Here is a 17,915-nt window from a genome sequence, read left to right on the forward strand (position 1 = left end):
GGGGGGAGAGGGGAAAAAGGAAAACGTCGTGTTCGAGCTGGCGCTACGGCGGGGCGAGAATTTTCCGAACGAGCGAAGCGCATTCGAGCGCTTCGCGCATTTCGCATGCTAATACGATTCCGCCATCGAGAAACCGCCGTCGCAGCAAGTGCAAAACGCGCCGCTGGCGTCCGTTTCGCTATACAGAGTAGGCGGGGGTGGGGGGAGGGGCGAAGAGGGAAGTTGCTTTTTGCGTGGACGCAATAAACAATAGATAAGGTATTCGACCGAAGCGAAAGACGATGCACGATTACGGCAGGTACGTGTTCCGCTTACGAATCGCTATCGCTGACTCACCGGGCTTCTGCTCGATAAGATAGAGCTTATCACCGATGGTCGCGTCGCGCGCAATGCTAACCGCTCTCTTCGCCACTACCGACTTCGCGTCGTTACTTTCCGCGACCGCAGGAACGTTCCTCGGGAACACACGTTCCGAAGTGAACAGAGAGTGCGCTCGTCCGTGCGCTAGTTACGCTCTCCGCGGTGCCGCTCGCTCATAATTTATTTGCCGACCGATTGTGATACGATCGGACGCGATAGTTCGCCGATGCGAAATCGGTCGACCGAGAGCGGCCAATTATTAACGCGCCACCCTCTACGGTCCAACGCGTGATTCCCATTTCTGACCCCGTTCGCGCTGCGATTTCACCCAATCACTGACGTCGCTTTCGCGAGGGTTTATATCCCTTTCCTCTTTCATTATTTTTGTATTTTGTTTTTTAACTCGGGAACGGTCGTCTTGTTCTTTTTCTACGTGAACGGTCACGAACATTTGATATGGTTATTCCGTTTCTCAAATATTTGGTTGGTTTCTCATTTATTGTTCTCTCAAATGTAGCGAGTAAATCTATATTTATAATGTCCCTAAATAATAATAAATCATAGAGCAAATAATAATATGATATATTTTGTTAATAATAGCGACTTTTAATTGGAGTCTAAACGACTCCAAGTGACTATTCCCAGGTTAAAGGCTCGCAACGTTCGGTGCATCCTGTGAATTCTTTGTCTTACGACGTTCACTTGCAGCAACAACGCGCTTGTTTCCTACAATTTTCGATTATATAACGAACAGTTCGGCTCTCTCGCGTGCGTGCAGAAGACAAATCGCGCAACATTTCGTAACGTTTAATGAGCACGAGCGCACGTGCATAATGCGAGGCTAGGTAGGTTGAATGCGTGCGACAATGACACAAATTTCATTACCGCGCGTAGCGTCAAGTCGTGCTGTAATTTGCGTGACTGTCGTTTCCTCAAGCGAACGAGTCTTCGCGGAGGATCCATGCACACCGTGTGATCCTCGCTCGTTCTGCGGAGAATTTCGATTTCAATGTAATTCCGCCGGTATGCCGCGGCATATAACCCGCGTATTCGAGCGCAGAAATAGAGTTATCGATGAGCGCGTCGGATCGCATGAAACGAAGTAATAAACAACATCAAAGAGCTTCCCAATTAAGCAATCGCACAAAACCCCCATGACGCACCGCGTTGCGTTCATCATCTCGTCAATGAAAGAGAACCCGGGCCCGCGAATTCTCTATCCGAATAACAGCTCATCGCTATGAAAGGGTGATCGGGGAGCGTGAGCCAAAATACAAGGAGGACTTGAAATAGAATATAAACCAGATACGTCGGTCGTTGCGAATAAAATCTCGAGAATTGAATCCGAAACCCGTTTGCGGAATAATCATTCGGGTGAATCGATAGATTATACTAGTTTGCAACTAAACATCATTTTGAACCGGACAAGGTGTTTCTTACAGTTTTTTGGATGCTGAAAACGATGCTGTAAATACCAAATGTCACCAGCACGTCAGGTGCGTTCCGAAATAATTGAGATTTAAAATGCAAAAAATGGCTTTTTCCGTGATATTTAAATTTTTTTTGTAAAAATTGAATTTTTTTTGCAAAAAGTTAACATTAATTTTAAATTCTGATTAAAAGTAATGAATGTATGTGTGTTTATCCCACATAAAATGTATATTTTATTTCAATTTAATCCGAACTTTCGCGCGAGGGAGCATTTACAACCTATGCAAACGGAAGGAAACGGGAGCGGTTTCTTTCCCGGTAACCGATACGGTAAACCGAAGATAGGACGCGTATCCGGCTAACGTCCAGTTTAAGATAAGACCGGCTGAGAGTTTAAAGAAGAGATAGTTACGCGGATAGATTGACGATAATCGGTGCGCGCGCGCGACTGTTGGCGTGGTAATCGTTTCCACGAAGAAATCGACAACTAATTTAACTCCGGACTCTCACGTCCGTCAAGGCGTGACGTAATCGAGCTGAGACAATGTCGGAACCGGGGACAGGATGGGACTCGCCGGGGAAGCGATCAGGGTTGCCGTGTCGTTACTTGCTAAAGCCCAGGGGGCGAGCCCCGGGTCTGTCAGCCAAAATAAACAGAATGTCACGGATATAAATAAAGCTTTCACTCTCTTCGCGTTGCTTCTTCTTCTCCTTTTCGCCGGGCTGACATGCCCGACGCTGTGACAGAGGTCCCTTGATCCATCGGCGTGCATCCCGTCGGAAACGCTGCTAAAACCGTCCGCCCGCCGCTACGTCAATGACGGGAGTAATTATAGGACGAGAGATGAAGCCCGCCTCCATTCAGTACTTGCTTTCGATCGGGAGATCAACCGAGAAACATCGGTGTCGGATGATCGAATCGGTAAATGGGGAAGAGTCCGGTCTCGATTATCCCGCCTGAAAACCGTTGTCTCACGGAACAATGTTCTGCTCGAACGGCCGTGTCGATTGGGTAGAAGAAACTTGCGCCGAGAAAGAATAACCGTTTGCTATCGTGGCGAAACTTATCGCTCCATTTCTTCTAGTTTATTAATTCGTCCGAAGACTCCGTGCGATTAGCTCTCGGCAATTGCACACCGGAGATGGAATTTTGTATTATCTGGTACATTTTTTAGGGAAACTCGAAGATTCGATTTTGCCGCATTTGTGAATTGCTCATCAATCTTAGGCGATCGACGAGTGACGAATTTAAGCTGATCCTCGACCGTCGATCAGCAATCCTCGATCGACGGACGCTGATCCTCGTAAATGTCACCGCGTGATACACAGTGAAACAATTTCGTTATACGGTATCTGATTATATACTGACGCATACACACACATACACGCGCGCGAAATGCTACGTCAACGTGATCTCGGGGGGTAAGTTTCACATTTGACTAATCTCGCGCTTCTCGCACGTGAGCTCGTAGTTGCTTTATCCGAATTCGGCTTACGTCAGTTGCGGCGCGTTCACGAGATTCGCCTAACGACAAAAGCAACTATAATACTCTGATACCGGATAACGCGGGTGTGCGGGAGAGCGAGCGAGCGCGCGTGCTCCCTTCTTGTTTACTATTTTCCCGTTTTACCGGGATTTGCATGTAGCCACAACGGCACTATTCATGGCGGTCGTGGCGCGCACGTCCGCATCCTATATGGAAAAATCCTTTTCCGGATTGCACGTGCGCGCGGTTACGAATAGCCTGATCTCGGTTTCGGTTACACCACGTCGTGTCTATTCATTTTTATCTACAACCCCGGACGCTATGCACTTCTACCCCAGTTCCGTCTGCTTTGCCTCGCCACGACGAATAAGACGGGATTTTGTAGTTTGCAGGCGGAAACGAGGTTTATCGGTGAAAACAAGGACGAGCGTATTGTAATTGCCTGCCGGAGTCGAAATTTTGGTCCTATGTTAACCTTTAATTCCGCAGCGTAGGAGCTAAGATAGCAAAATATGTCCAATTTTAATTCTATAAATGATATAACGTGACCCTTATTTTGATCCTGATGATGTTTTAAATTTCCGTTTTCGCGTCAAAATGGATTGTTCCAGGTAGTATTAAAATTCAATCTGTAGAATTAAAAGTTCAAGAGAGAAATGGAGAAGTTAGTAACGTTCAAAGTAGAGTTTTATTAGTTTATAAACCGTTTAAGTAGGACTAAACTATCTTTAAGAGCGCCAGAATATCATCAAAATTTCGACTCGGAAATGCAGGCACTCTCTTCGCCACGTTCGACCTCGGCATGCAATTGGGTTCTGCTCAAATTTCCAATTGCGCAGATATATTCCAAATTTAATGTAAAAAAAAGTGGAAAAAAAGAGAGACGTGGATGTCCGCAGCATTTTAATTCGCTGGCTATTATTGCGACATACGGTCGCGGTGAATTTTTTACTCTGTCTTTATGCCGCATTACATTTTTAAGCGCTGTGTACACAGTATTATCCAGCTGTAAATGTTTCACTATCGCGTTTATTTAATATGCAACTTTAATTCTTACGCTCGTTCTAGCCGCGTCAATTATTTAATAGCGTCGATGGTACTCTGTTATATTCCGTAACTCGGGGATTTTTAATAAAAGTTTAACAATGACTCGGAATTGGGAGTGCGAAATGTTGGTTGTACGTGTGGAAATTCTCGTGTCAAGTTGTGGTCCGCCTTCAGATCTCATTACAAAGGTTTCCGTCAGATCTTTGCCGAGAAACATCTCTTCCGGCCGCTGAGGAGCACGTCAAACGTCGTTTGTGAATTCTTCCGCTTAGCGAGGCAATTGGATTTCTTCTTCGCGCGCGTTAGCTTCCGCCGCGCGCGCGTGGAGTTTTGCTTCCGCTAACTCGATTGAAAAATTAAGGGGGGTTCAACTGCGAGGCAGTCGCGATTGAATGGTTAACCAACGAAGTAACTTCTGTTTAATACCTAACTGCCGTGCTAAACGGGATCGAGCGTCGGTCCATGTAACGCGGTTACTTGATCCAGGATCTTGTTCGCGCAACTGCGCGAGCCCGAGCCCCCCTCCGTAACAAACAAAGTGTCAGAATCAGGTTTCGGTTAGCGCGCTTAACGCGAGGTGTAAAGCCGCTTGAATCTTGGCGTGATTACAATTTGGCACGTCATTTGCACGTAGCGCCGCCGATGCGGTGCCCGAAACGGCAACGCGTTGTTGCGCTGCGACGTAAAAACCGCCGAGCTGCGGCGCGCGAGCGTCCCCCGGGGGATTCTTACGCGCGGTACGAAATAAAAAAGGGAACAAATTGAGACGAGTAAAAAGGGCGCCGGGAGGAAGGGAGAAAAAGGGTAGAGCGCGGAGAGCGCAGGGAGAGAGCGAGTGCGAGCGAGAGGAATGGAGAGAGAAAGAAGCGGAGAAAGAGAGTGAGGAAAGAGGAGTCGCGCGGTCCAGCCGAGCGCGAGCACGTGACGGGTGTCGTTAATATTTCATTAGCATTCGTTTTGCGTCGTCCCACCGACGTGCCCGGTTTTATATACGCTCTACGTTACACACCCCCTTGCAGCCGGTAGTCGGATTTTTATTGCTAACGTGGCGCAGTTATCCGTAAAAAAATCGCGCGTTTTGCCGCGTCCGTTGACTCCCCTGGCTGGTTTTCGCGGTGCCATTCGATACGCTTTCCGACGTACCCCGAATTTTTACACGAACCCCTGTCCAATTGCTTGCGCGTCGCTGGGAGATATTGGAGAATTCGATGTGAAGTCTTTCGCTCTGCATGAATGACGTTGTACGCGTCACCAAGGACGGTAATCTTTTTTTTTTAATTTTCTAACGATTGCGTTCGGATATTTCGAATACTATATTCGAGTGCTGTAATTCGATACTAATGAATGTTATTGAGAATATATACAGGGTGGTCTATAATGTTAGACTTTTCTGTTTTCTTTAAATATGCGTAATTTTCTACGTTCAAGATCACTTAAATGTCGTGTTGTCATAGGTCACTGAACTTCTCTCGATGATTAACTATGAGAGAGCTGTTAACTAGAAAATCGCGCAAACAAACACATTTAGTTCTCTTTAAAAAAATGATTTTGGTCTTCAATTCTCTGAAAAAATAATCTTGGAAAAACTTTTATCATAATTGCCTTCTCGAAACGATACAACTTTTTCCTTAGACATTTTTCCGTAGCCCATCAAAAACAAGTGAAATATTTAAGATATTCGATTTAAGTAAACCATCTTGCATACATTCATTAAAGAATTATGATATAATTTTATTAAATTTTATTTAATTTTTATATTTTAATAATCTCCGAGAGAATCTTCGTTCCATAAAATATAAATTCTACGAGAAGAGCCGTTCGAAAGAAGCCATTATTAATATGACTAATCGAGCGGTCTTAGTTTTCGCGTTAAAATATGATTATCAGAATATGACATCTAAATAATAATGGAACAATATCCGGAGCTTTTGCACGATATCAGCGATTCACCCGGTTCGGTGATGAGAGTCGCGAGTGTTCGAAGGATGCGTGAAAGATAAAGCGCTGGGAGCGCGTTGCGTAAGGATTCGCACGTAGGCTTCTTCGTCGTCCTGGTAACCGGGACGTCGCGTCGGCGAAATTTACCTATACTCGCGACTCTCCTGACCGACCTTTATCGTCCTACCTACCTACCGCTCGGTGCTTCGCAGCTCGATTATGTCTTCTTTGACTACGCAATCTCGACAAGCCCCTCAATTCAGCCAATTAATTAGCACTTAATGAACGTGCTTTGAGCTGCATTCCCCGCCTAGGTCGCGACGCTCAGAGAGAGTTAACCTTACCTTCGTGAACGGTACTGTTGTCTCGTCTCTTTCGGTTGTTATACCGCCATGCCATTTTGCTCGGAATTCCGTTCTTAATCGAGCCAGAACTTCGAGACGATCGAGCGACCATTAAAAGAGCTCGCTATCACGGCCGGAATCTTATTATATGTTGCGAAAAGAGTTCAGTTCCCATTCTAAAACTCCGAGGTTGAACGAGATCCGTACTTAATATGCTTTTTTAAATAAAATTCTGATTGCATTCTCCGCCAGTGGGACTCGAAGTCTTATTTTTCACCGGGGTGGAAATAATCAGCGTACAACTCTGTCTTCACCTGAGCCGATCGCGACGGTAACAGTCTGGCAGGTTATTAATCATAATAATTGTTAGCTCTCGTTTTTACGATATATCGACAACAAAGCCGTACTTCGTTTATCTTAGAAGTAGGACGAGAGTTCGATATCGCCGTTTGGCCGCTTGGATCGAACGTTTCTCCCTCTTTCTCTCTTTCTCTGCGATATCGAGGCCTCGATCTATCCGTCGCGAGCCGAGTGCAACGCGCTTATCGCGAAAGTAATTAAAATCTTCACTTACCGTTCCGGTTCTCGCTGTCGGCAGGCTTCATCTGGATTGGATGGCGCATCTGGAAATAAAAGAGTCAATGATACAGCCCGCGTTTTTTCGCACTGGCCTCTGGGACCCGCGTCATATCGTGCACGCGCGCGACCTTATCGCCGTAGCTTCGAAGGTGTTCGTTCGGGCGTAATAAAAGCGACATTTATTATTGATAAGACCGCCGATACTGTCGACGTTAGACGGCGAGTTCGGGCGTGAAGTTCGTTCCGCACTCTTTGAAAAATGCAACGACGAGAAGCCGTTTGCCGAGGCGCGCGGTTCGTTTCCGACGCACTTACATGGCGAGCGGGCGGTTTTATTCTAAGGATTCCTTCCTATTTCGCGAACGCGAAGCCGAAAATCGAACACGACGTAACAGTGGAATTTTCCCTGTTTGCGGCGAGCTGTATTGCCAGCACGAGAGTCCGTATCTATCGATGCAGTGAGATATTCTCGCATTCTTGTCCTCGCGAATCGTACGACCTTCAACGCAGGATATTCTAGAATTATTAACATTTATTCTATCTACGTCTGCGTCTCACGCAACTTCCCATGGATACGATCGGGAAAATCTCGTTTTCTGAATTGGACTTGTCGTGCATTTTTTAAATAAATAACTCGTTAACTCTATATAGAGAAAAATACTTGTATTACGAGGAAAAGCAATTATTTAGCTTATTTTTCTTCTTTTAAGTAATGGTTATCTTGAACAAAGAATATTTTGTTTATGTAATGTTAAAATACATTTACCACAGGTATTGGGAAAATTTATCAATTTATTCAAAGAAAGAAATTGTTCTTTTTTTCAAGAATGTTATAAACTTTATCAAAGAAAAGTTAAGTTCGATTAACTGGAATACAAGTAAATCGAAGTTTCATTTTTAATTTAATATTTTTTTATTAAAGTACTAAACTTACTTAGGATTTAAAATATATTTTGAAAAAATTTGATATACTTATGATAAACTTGTGATATATTTGCGGATATATACTTGTTTTAAGTATTTCACAAGTTTATGTAACAAGTATATCGCGGGTGTATCATAAGAGTCAAATATATTCGAAATATATTCTCAATTTCCTCCTAAGTTTAATATTTCAATTATAAATATTATATTAAAACACTAAAACTAAATCTTTGGTTTATACTTCTATATTCGAATAAACAAATTTAATTTTCCATTGATAAATTTTATAATATTCGTGAAAAGAGAACAAGTTCTCCTTTCGAGTAAATCAGTTTTCTTAATATTTATGATGAGCATATTTTAATATTGTTATCAATTTTAATATTATTATAAAAAAAAATTCTTCGTTTAAAATAATCATTGCTCAAAAGAAGGAAAAAATTAAGTAATTGCTTTTCTTCGTAGAACAAATAATATTTTTCCCTGTGTAGAATGGTCGCGCGGATGACAGGTGTTATCCATGCGTACTGAAGTATATTTTTCGAAAAGTACTAACAAGCATCCGCGCTTTCGTATATTTGTGAGTCACGGACTGCTCTCGTCTATTTTAAATAAAGTATTCTATGATTGTCATTTCCCTATAAATAAATATGATTACTTTCTAAAGACATTTCATTGAAAATCATGTCAATTTAAAGTGGAAAACACTTGGCCATTCACGCAACCACTCGTGTTGCATTTTACGCGACCACTTCAGGATTAATAAATCTTGGGGCATCGGGTGTATATCGTCGCCCGTGACGGTAATGTTCATCATTATTAACACAATTGCGGCAGATGCACCGTGTTAAAGCCATCGAAACGCGCGCGATATCTCTCCGATTAAACATATTTATGAGTGCGACGCGCGATGGAGAGCGCGTCCCGGAAAAGTAGAGTTTCATCATTGTACGATCAGCCGCTTGTGCGAATATGGAAATCATTTCGGCGTATCTGGGCGGTGGAACGTGCGCAACGAGATTTTCTACGCAATGAATCGACGACCCTGGTCACGGTGCGCGCGCTCGTTTTCGAACAAACACACGCGGCGATCTTGGTGAATAGATAAGAACCCGGGGAAGCGCGCACACACGCGTGCCCCGCACAGGGTGGAACGCGTCGCGGTTGTACATTCGATTATCTATTGTCCGCGGCAATAAAATCGATTTACGTCGAATTTAATTGTGCGGATTTTGCCGCGGGATAAAATTCATTGCAATTGATGTTTTAGCAATTATGCGATTGAAACGGAGTACGCGCGCGCAGTTGCGCAGTTGCGCGAGCGATTTTCGAATAAATGAATGTTATCGTGGTCGAACACGTGCGCGGGCACTCGTATTTTTTACGGGCGCGTTTAAAATACCCACTCAGATTATTTCAATAGCGCTTTCGGGTAAAAAGTGCTCTCTCAATTAATACTTTTTTTTTTTTTTAATTGCGTTACGATGTAACGGCGCGGTGCAATAACCGATAAACCTCAACGGCCTCGTTCACAGCTGCCTCGTGTTTCCGTTATATTTATTGCATTCGCTGACTAATTATCACAATACGGCTTGCACACACATACACACACCCTTCGCACGGTGCGAATTTATCGATATTAGTTCGGCTTCGCCGTGTAGATGTCGCCTAATAATTCCAACCAGCCTTCCTCCCTGCGAAGACTCGAAAAAAATTAGTGAAGCGATTACTCTGCCGACGAGTAAAAATACGACGACTGTAAAGTCCCTTACCGGCGAGATAATACATTATCGCGTCGTGACGAAATATCTGCGTGCGTGCGATGGGAGGGAGGAACGGGGGGAAAATAGCGAGGGCGAAAGAGGGAGTAACATTTATAGGAGCGCTGTGTGTGACAGACCTTCCGGAAGAAAATGGCAGGTGGTCCGACATTTCCGTTTATATTACGGCGATAGTTATCGCCTGTCCGAGGAATAAGCCATCGGTTTTTACGACGCTCGAATCGCGCCGTATCGATCGAGCCGGCCGCTACTTGGACGCGCGAGAACGCCGAGCGAGGAATCACGATCTGGGTCACTCCACCGAGCTCCTTGTATCTAATTTAATTGCTGCGCTCGTTAAATTCAGTTCCATCACTCGATGTCGACGAAATGACGAGGAAGCTCGATCGAGACGTTCGAGAGAGAGAGAGAGAGAGAGGTCTTTGTCAAATTGCCACCACCACCAAGCGATCATATTTAATGAATGACTCACAGCATAGCGCGAACTTCGAAGAAGCGAAGAGCGCAGTTCGCCGACGCGTTGTCGATTATCGGATAAGCACGAACGGCTGTGGCGGCGGAGTGATAATATTTAAAAGCCGACGAACAACGCTATGAGTAAACGGCGGAAGTCGATGTCGGAGCGAGACAAAAGCCGCGGGTATTCGTCGATATGAATACCGATTGATAGTGCGATCGTTTGGAAATACATGACTAATGCTTGACTGCGATGAGGAAGAAAGAGAAATATTTCTGCATCGAATACTCGTATCGGAACTATATTTGGTAAATGCTTGAATCATCGATCGATCGACAAGCCGTACGCAAATGTTCCTTTCTGCAAAGGTCTCGCGGATTTCTCGGATATCGACGAGACGCACTTCGTCATGTCCCGAGTTTATATCAATGAATCCGCGATGAATTCTCGTTTCCGCGGATCCTCGGTTGCACAGACTTCCACAAGGATTGGGTTCTACCGGGGCCTTTAATTCCGCAGACAGTCATTTTCATAACTCCTTGAGTCTGATGTAATCCGTCGGGCGGTTTACGGTCGTTTTTAGCGGCGAAAGGGTTAAGACTTCCCCCAGGAGAGCTGGCGGCGCGGGCTCGCTTAGGAACTCCGGCGCGCTCATTTGCCATTCATTCCCGAAACTGGGTTGCTCGCAATTGTGCCTCCGGTTCTATCTCGCAGCCGTCTGCGCCCGGGAAGGATCATCCCGAGATACGAATCCGATATCGGTACCGACCGACAGAATCGATACGCCCGGTCAGGTATAATCGGCCGAGCAGCCGCGATTGCGATCGAAGATTATGCGCATCGACTAACGACCCATATACCACAACGATGATGCAATCTGGATGCACCAGATTCGGTATACAGCGAACGGGCAAGGTAGTATATTTTATCGATACGAGACATAACGAAGTACGGAACCGTGCGATAGTTTCGATATATCCAGGAAGAAGTTCGGCGTTCTTACTCGGGAAAGTTTCACGTTTTTCTCTCTTACGACGGTTAACGTCGGAAAATAAGAAGGCGTTTGGGCTTAAAATGCATAAGGATTATTATTATTAAATACCTGCGTATCTTTGGGCTTTGAGATGTCCTTAATTGATTCCCGAGGAGCATCGTGAGACTTTTATCTTCTCGATTTTTCAAGGGGCGCAGCTTACGTATGATTTCCACGTGGTTGTGATTCGCGAACCACGAGGAAATAAACACGACGACGAACACGTCGTTGGTATGATTTGCCCGAGACATATAGCGACAAAATTTGTCGTTAATCCACGGCACGGTCTGACGACGTAAATTAAACGACCCAGTAGATCAAGAGTATTTTACACGCTCGTAAATAGAGCAGTGGATCACTCGACTATGTTGCTTGGAGAGATGCCTACTAGTCGGCCTCTTAAATCAACGAGCGAAACGCTCGTACCGAAAACCAGCCGCGCAAATATTGTCTATTTGGATCTTCACGAGCGATCTAGACTGAGATGAATAAGTGGCTGGCATTCATATAAAAAGAATTATAAACGCGTCAGTTTTAACTATTTCGGGGTGAGAGTGCTTCCCGGGCGAGATCCCTTTCGAAATATTGACATGATCAATCTTGCCCAGACATTCGTCGTATCAATATTTGACTGAGAAAAGATGAACAATCGATCGAAGAATACATAGAGGTTTCGATTAAATGTGAAGGGAATTACGGGGAAAATTGTAAAAAAAATATATAAAGAAAAGAATAGAGTTTGCGCCGTCGAGACAGTTGAAAAATACAAGGTAAAAAGAATTTGTCCGAGGATAAGGGGATGCATCTCGCTCGGCGCGATATCGCGGTGGATGAGAGGAAAAGAGAAGAAAAGAGAGAGAGAGAGAGAGAGAGAGAGAAGGGGAAGAGCGAGACTTCAGGATATTCTATTTGCGAATCTCCTCGATACTCCGGACGCGAAAGAATTTCTCGTATCGCGCTGTGAGAGCCAGCATGAAATTCATATCTATGCTAAGCGCGTGGCGCGTTTGGGTTTAGTGCCTTCCGCATCGTACCTTTATATTGCGGCCGATTCGGTAATTTCGCGCACGGCAAGTCCGCTTAAAGTCGACGGACGGTTCGGCGCGAGGATGAACCCCACCGAACTCGGTGCGCGGCGGGATTTTTATAGAGGCTCGTAATTCGACGAGTGCGAGTTTCGGCAACGTGAAAATGTCCGGGGAGCGCGTGCGCACGGAACGATACCGCGCGATAACCGGCGGAGAAATTAAATGAGATCCCACGGGTATCTAAATGTTCCCCGGGAGAAACGCCTGATATTCCCGGAATAATAAAATATCCGGAATAGCTGAAGCGTAATCGGCTTTCAGCCTTCCGAACGTGCAATCTCCCGTTCTGACGGACTGCAATTCTCGATTTTTAATCTAGACCCGATTCCCCAAGAAATGAAGTTCAACAGTTTCCGCGCGAAGGAAGCAGCCGATGCTCTCTCTCTTTCTCTCTATCTATCTCTCTCTCTCGCGCGCGCACGCGCGCGTATGCGCGCACGACGCGAGCGAAGTTACACCCGTGCATTTCGCTCCCGCGAGCGTTCATCCTCATTTAGGAAGTGCGAGTTTCCAACCTCGCGGAAATTCTTTTTCCACATCATAAGTCTGTGCGAGGGGAGACCGACTCTTTATCTCACTAAATTTTAATCCACCCACACACACCGATAGCGGAGAATTCCTCAGATACCGACACCAAGAATTACGATGTAACGTTGCTTCGTGTCGTACGCGAGTCTCTTTTAAAATCGAGCTATAAATCAGCCGTGAGAAATATCGCTCTGTCGCTTTATCCATTTATACAGATTCGACTAAACTCTCTCCTCGTCGTCGTGTCGCGGACGTTCACAGGATATCGAGGATAGTCGCGCGAACAGCTTGGGCTCGACGCCCTGGCATGCATCTTCGCTTTTCCGCACTCCCCCCCCCCCCNCCCCCCCCCCCCCCCCCCAAACTTCGTTCGGGGCGGAGGACTCGATTTAAAGTTACACCGCTGCTTACGTATTCTCGCGCCCTGCTCATTTCCAGGGTACGCCGAAGAGCCCCTTTATCCTCCTTAGCTCGGCCGCGTCCGGACTGTGAAAGTAGCAGTTCCGCTTTCCTACCGGCGCGGCGCAGAGCGGCGCGTCGCCGTGCGCGCAGCGCCTGCTGACTCCGGCTTCGTGACTTTTAATCTCGACCCCATTGTGAGACCGGTGGAGGGTAATTTTTATAATCTTCGCGCGCGAAGGAGGGCGGGAGTGAGAGCGGGGTCGCGGTGTGTGACGACTGGATTTAAAGTCACACCATCCTCCCTTTTCAGGCGTCGTCACGCTTTAAAAAGGACGCGCCTCCGCTCTGCCGCCCGCTTTCTTTCGACGCGCGCCTTCTCTTTCCCGCTCTAGGTCGCGTGAGTTGCTACCGTCATCTCGACACCGATCTCCTCCCCCCCTCTGCGCGCTTTAATCGCCGACGAAACTACAAAAGTGGCAGTCCGCACTTTTGTCGCCTGCTGACTCCTGGCTTCCGCGACTTTTAATCTCCGAGGCTCGCTCCTTTCGCCGCCGAGGGGGTGGGGTTACCCTTCGTGGTATTTGCACGGACGCTGGATTTGTGATATTTGCTGAAATATTTGAGACGACTCAGGAAGAGCCGGGTTCTCTTTTCCCCTTCCTCAGTGGTTTTTACGCCACGGGAAGAAAACGGTGACTGATGTTTCTGTTAAAATTGGAAATTAATCTTCGACCACCGCGCGAGGTTTCTTCCTAAAGAAGAAAAAAAGAGAATAATGCGATTTCATCGTTTGAAATTATTCAGCTGCGGTTTTAAGAGAATTGTTACTTTACGGAAATGTTTTATTGAGTCTGGATGCATCTAGGTGCGGTTTCCCGTTTCATATTTATTTATATCTTCCGCCCGTATTCCATATCGAACGAATCGAGTATTGTCTCGACAAGGTAGTGGAGCGGCGCGGCACCACTCGTAAAACCTTTAACACAAGTCGCGCAAAACCGACACGGCGAAATCTCTCTCTCTCTCTCTCTCTCGCTGCAAGTTCGCTTCTGAAAAATTCGAAAATATTATTTTTGCACGTACCAGGCGCGCACACACGCGCTAGATAACCCCCGAATAATGCCCGGCAATAGCGGCCGGAGAATTGATCGCCAAGAAAAATTCGCTTTTGTTCATCCCCGCCCGCATATTTCCCACCAGGTCTCTCGACTGTGCGGTATAAATTCAATATCCACACGGTAAAAGCCGATCGGCCAGGGTGCGCTTTGACATTCGAGGGGTTGCCCCGAAAGTGACAAGGGCGCGTAGGCGGAGTGGCTGGCAGGATGCGCGCGTAGTAGGTAGCGGGTATTAAAATCGACGTATTCGACTCAAGGGCTCGGCCGTCGTATCGCCATTTATAAATTCGTTTCACGTACCGCCACGTCGGGCAGCGTCGACAGAATGAAAAAAGGGAGCGACGATGGAGGCGGAGAGAAGAGCGCTCGGCCGAAGGGGGCGAAGAGAGCGGGCTTTTTTCTCCCGGAGGGTAGCGGATGCGCGCAGCGGCGCGAGAAAGAGAATGAGAAAGAGGGAGAGGGAGAGGGGGGGGGGGAAGAGAGATCGAGAGCGAGCTTCGTGAAAAATCTGCATGGATTTTAGCGATGGTGCGCGGCGCAGCACGGCGGGGAGAAAAAATGCGGCCGCCACGTGCATCCGCGCGAACCGACGCCCGGCGCGAGGGTGGGCGCCGCGACACGGCGAAACCGATGTTCTCAATGAAGGGAAACATGAAATACGAGAGCGCCCGGTGGCGCAGCGGCCCGGAATGAGAAAGGATCAATTTCTGGTCGATTTTGCGCGACGGGAGTAAACACGCTCGTCAAATTTATAGCCGCGCTCGGTAATTCTGTCCCTCTCAAGGTTTCATCAGTGTCGTTTATCTTTAACCGCGGTTTATCCGATTTCTTGCGTACCTGCCGGCGGTTCCGTTTCTGCGCAAAGTTGATTAAACTACGGCCGATAGTTAACTGAGGTTGCGGCGTAAGCATGGCCCTTCAGCCAGAATCACGGTAACCTGAACGATTGTTTCGCGAGCTGTTTCCGCGAGAGAATCAAGCCGATCCTCTCTCGCCGGCCGGCAATACGCTGCGCCCTGGAAGCGCACACATCAAATATTTCACCAAAGATGAACGTATCGAAATAATGTTACGGATGTTATCGATACGGGAAAACATGACATGCGAGAGCGCTTCGGCTCTTGAAAATCGTCGAATAAAAAAGAATAATTTTCAGGTCGACTTTTCGCGTTCGATACCGTACATGCTCGTCGAATTTCTATGCGTTTGATAACTCTCGCGGTAGGTTATCGGACGAAAACCACATTCACGTGCAACTGTCTCGCAGGAATTTGAATTTATCTCCGGTCACGCGTGCGTGTCGTGCCGACACATACACACATAACCGATGCTCGCAATGAAGGGAAAAATGAAATACGAGGAATGATCCGCATCACGAAGCAAGCGGACCTGTCAAATCTATGAACGCGCTTGATAAGGGAAATCGAATGGTCTCATGTTGCTCATGTACTTATTTTTAATATGTTTGAGAGAAACAGTACAAAAATTTCTTGAAAGAAACGGTACAAAATCGCGAAGTGATCTTTTTAGAACATAGATATTTTTCCCTGAGTGTCATTAAAATCAGAATATTACAGTTAAAGAAAGAAACAATTGATTCACTACTAGCAATGTCAACTTAAAACATTTTTTATTAATATTCTCTATCGTGAGTGAATAAAGTTAAGCGACGTGTTACTGGCCGGAATGAAGTTTCTCGCAAGTGCGATATGCTGTTTTGGATGGTAAATGTAATTTTCATTCATGAAATAGTCGAGATTGAACATATGGACGGTCAGGATAGCGTTGGCTTATATTTAAGGCTAACCATAGCACTTAGCACAGCGCCTAGTTTCAGTGGTAGCGGCGCTGTTGAGTGCACAGTCTCTCGGGATTTTATATGCCTTCTTGCTGTTGGGCAACTGAACCCGGTGCCAAGGCAAGATGGCCACGTTGCTGTATATTTATATTTTGGTTATTACAAAACAAAATATGCGGCTAGTTAATAGGATCGTGGCAGGCATTTACACGTAGAAAAAGACTGCTTCTATCATGTTCGTACAATCAGTCACAACGATTGGTTGTAACTTCGAATTTCTAAAATATAGGACATCTAGCCCCGATCTTCCCCGATTCAGCTTCTCGAAGTAGTATCACGGTAACCATCAATCCAGACGTTTCGCGGAGGATTGATTCTTGCGCCGCACGGCCGGTGAGCGCTGCGCGCACGACGGCGGAGGAGCATTAATTTTCCGCTACTAATAGGTAAGAAAGATTATCTACTCGATCGGGGATGAGCGAGAGTCGGCAGGACGAAACCGATGTTCCCTATGAAAGGGGAGGAATGAAATACGAGAGAGGGTGGATCGGTGGCGGTATGAAAAAAAGAACAAAATTTCGGTAGATGTGATAGGAGAGGCAAACGTGCCCATCAAATTCATGAATAATGGTTGTACGGTAATGTAACCTGCCAGTCAGATGTAGATAAATATCAATACGGATTATAGATCATCGACTCGGCCATTTCGCAGAAAGTGAGCTTTTAACCCTGGCACATGCGCCGGCGTCGGCTGCGTTGTATATGACGCGCGATATTAATTCCACGTTGTAACAGAAATAACGGAAGCGATTTTCGTCGCCAAAATGCCGCGATCAATTTGTACACAGGAGTGCGTTTATTATTATGTGAAGAGCATAAATATAAATATGCCGGCACGCACGGAAAATTTATTTAAATATCCGCTAAACGTAATTTGTAAACATTTATAACATCTGATGAATATATCTGTTGAATATCAGGTCGCGTTGGTCGGATATTATCATCGCCGAGGTTATTATCATTAGGTACCAACTTTAACTGTTAATTGATCAATAATATCAATTTATAAATATACATATATAACACATTCACAGAGAGATACACATATAAGAGGAGAAACAATATCGGCCGGCTATTCACTGTCGCGTGAAAGCCGGCCGTGTAATTTTCGCGCTTCCCGACACTCTCGTATTCCTCGTCATTATCCGTTTGACGACGTAATCATCGATCCCGTGCGAGACTCTTGAAAATGTCGACGAACGATTTCGAGGATCGGGCGCACGATTTACGAGCGATTCGCGTACGAATACGCGCGTCTGGGAAACGATGCATCGTCGTATTGCGCGCCGTCTTCCCGCCCGGATGTATTTCGCTCTCTCGAGACTCGCAGGGGCGAGAGTGCATAAATTTTTATCGCAACACGATGACGCCGTCATCGTTATCGCGGCCGGCGAGACCCCGGGACGAACGTTGACGGTTTTCCGGTACGAGTTGCAAACGGCGCGTCGTCATTCAATTTCCGCGACGCGGCTTCCTTCGGGGTGGGAATCCTTTCAGCCCTATTTGGCGTGACCGTGAGTTTTCGAGAGTTTTCGCGATT

The 17,915-nt window shown here is 46.2% G+C and overlaps 1 protein-coding gene across 17 annotated transcripts in view; it reads right to left on the reverse strand.

The window, feature by feature from the left end:
- The window catches only part of LOC106742530 (CUGBP Elav-like family member 2), a 575,750-nt gene that overhangs the window by 72,145 nt on the left and 485,690 nt on the right, over positions 1-17,915 (reverse strand). For all 17 annotated transcript variants that reach the window (XM_014615564.1, XM_014615562.1, XM_014615563.1 and 14 more), the window contains one exon: positions 7,182-7,230. In XM_014615564.1, the coding sequence (XP_014471050.1) occupies positions 7,182-7,230 (49 nt within the window). The remainder of the gene's footprint in view (positions 1-7,181; positions 7,231-17,915) is intronic.

Source organism: Dinoponera quadriceps, unplaced genomic scaffold (assembly GCF_001313825.1).
Source record: "Dinoponera quadriceps isolate SergipeBrazil2010 unplaced genomic scaffold, ASM131382v1 scaffold113, whole genome shotgun sequence".
NCBI classification, from domain to species: domain Eukaryota; kingdom Metazoa; phylum Arthropoda; class Insecta; order Hymenoptera; family Formicidae; genus Dinoponera; species Dinoponera quadriceps.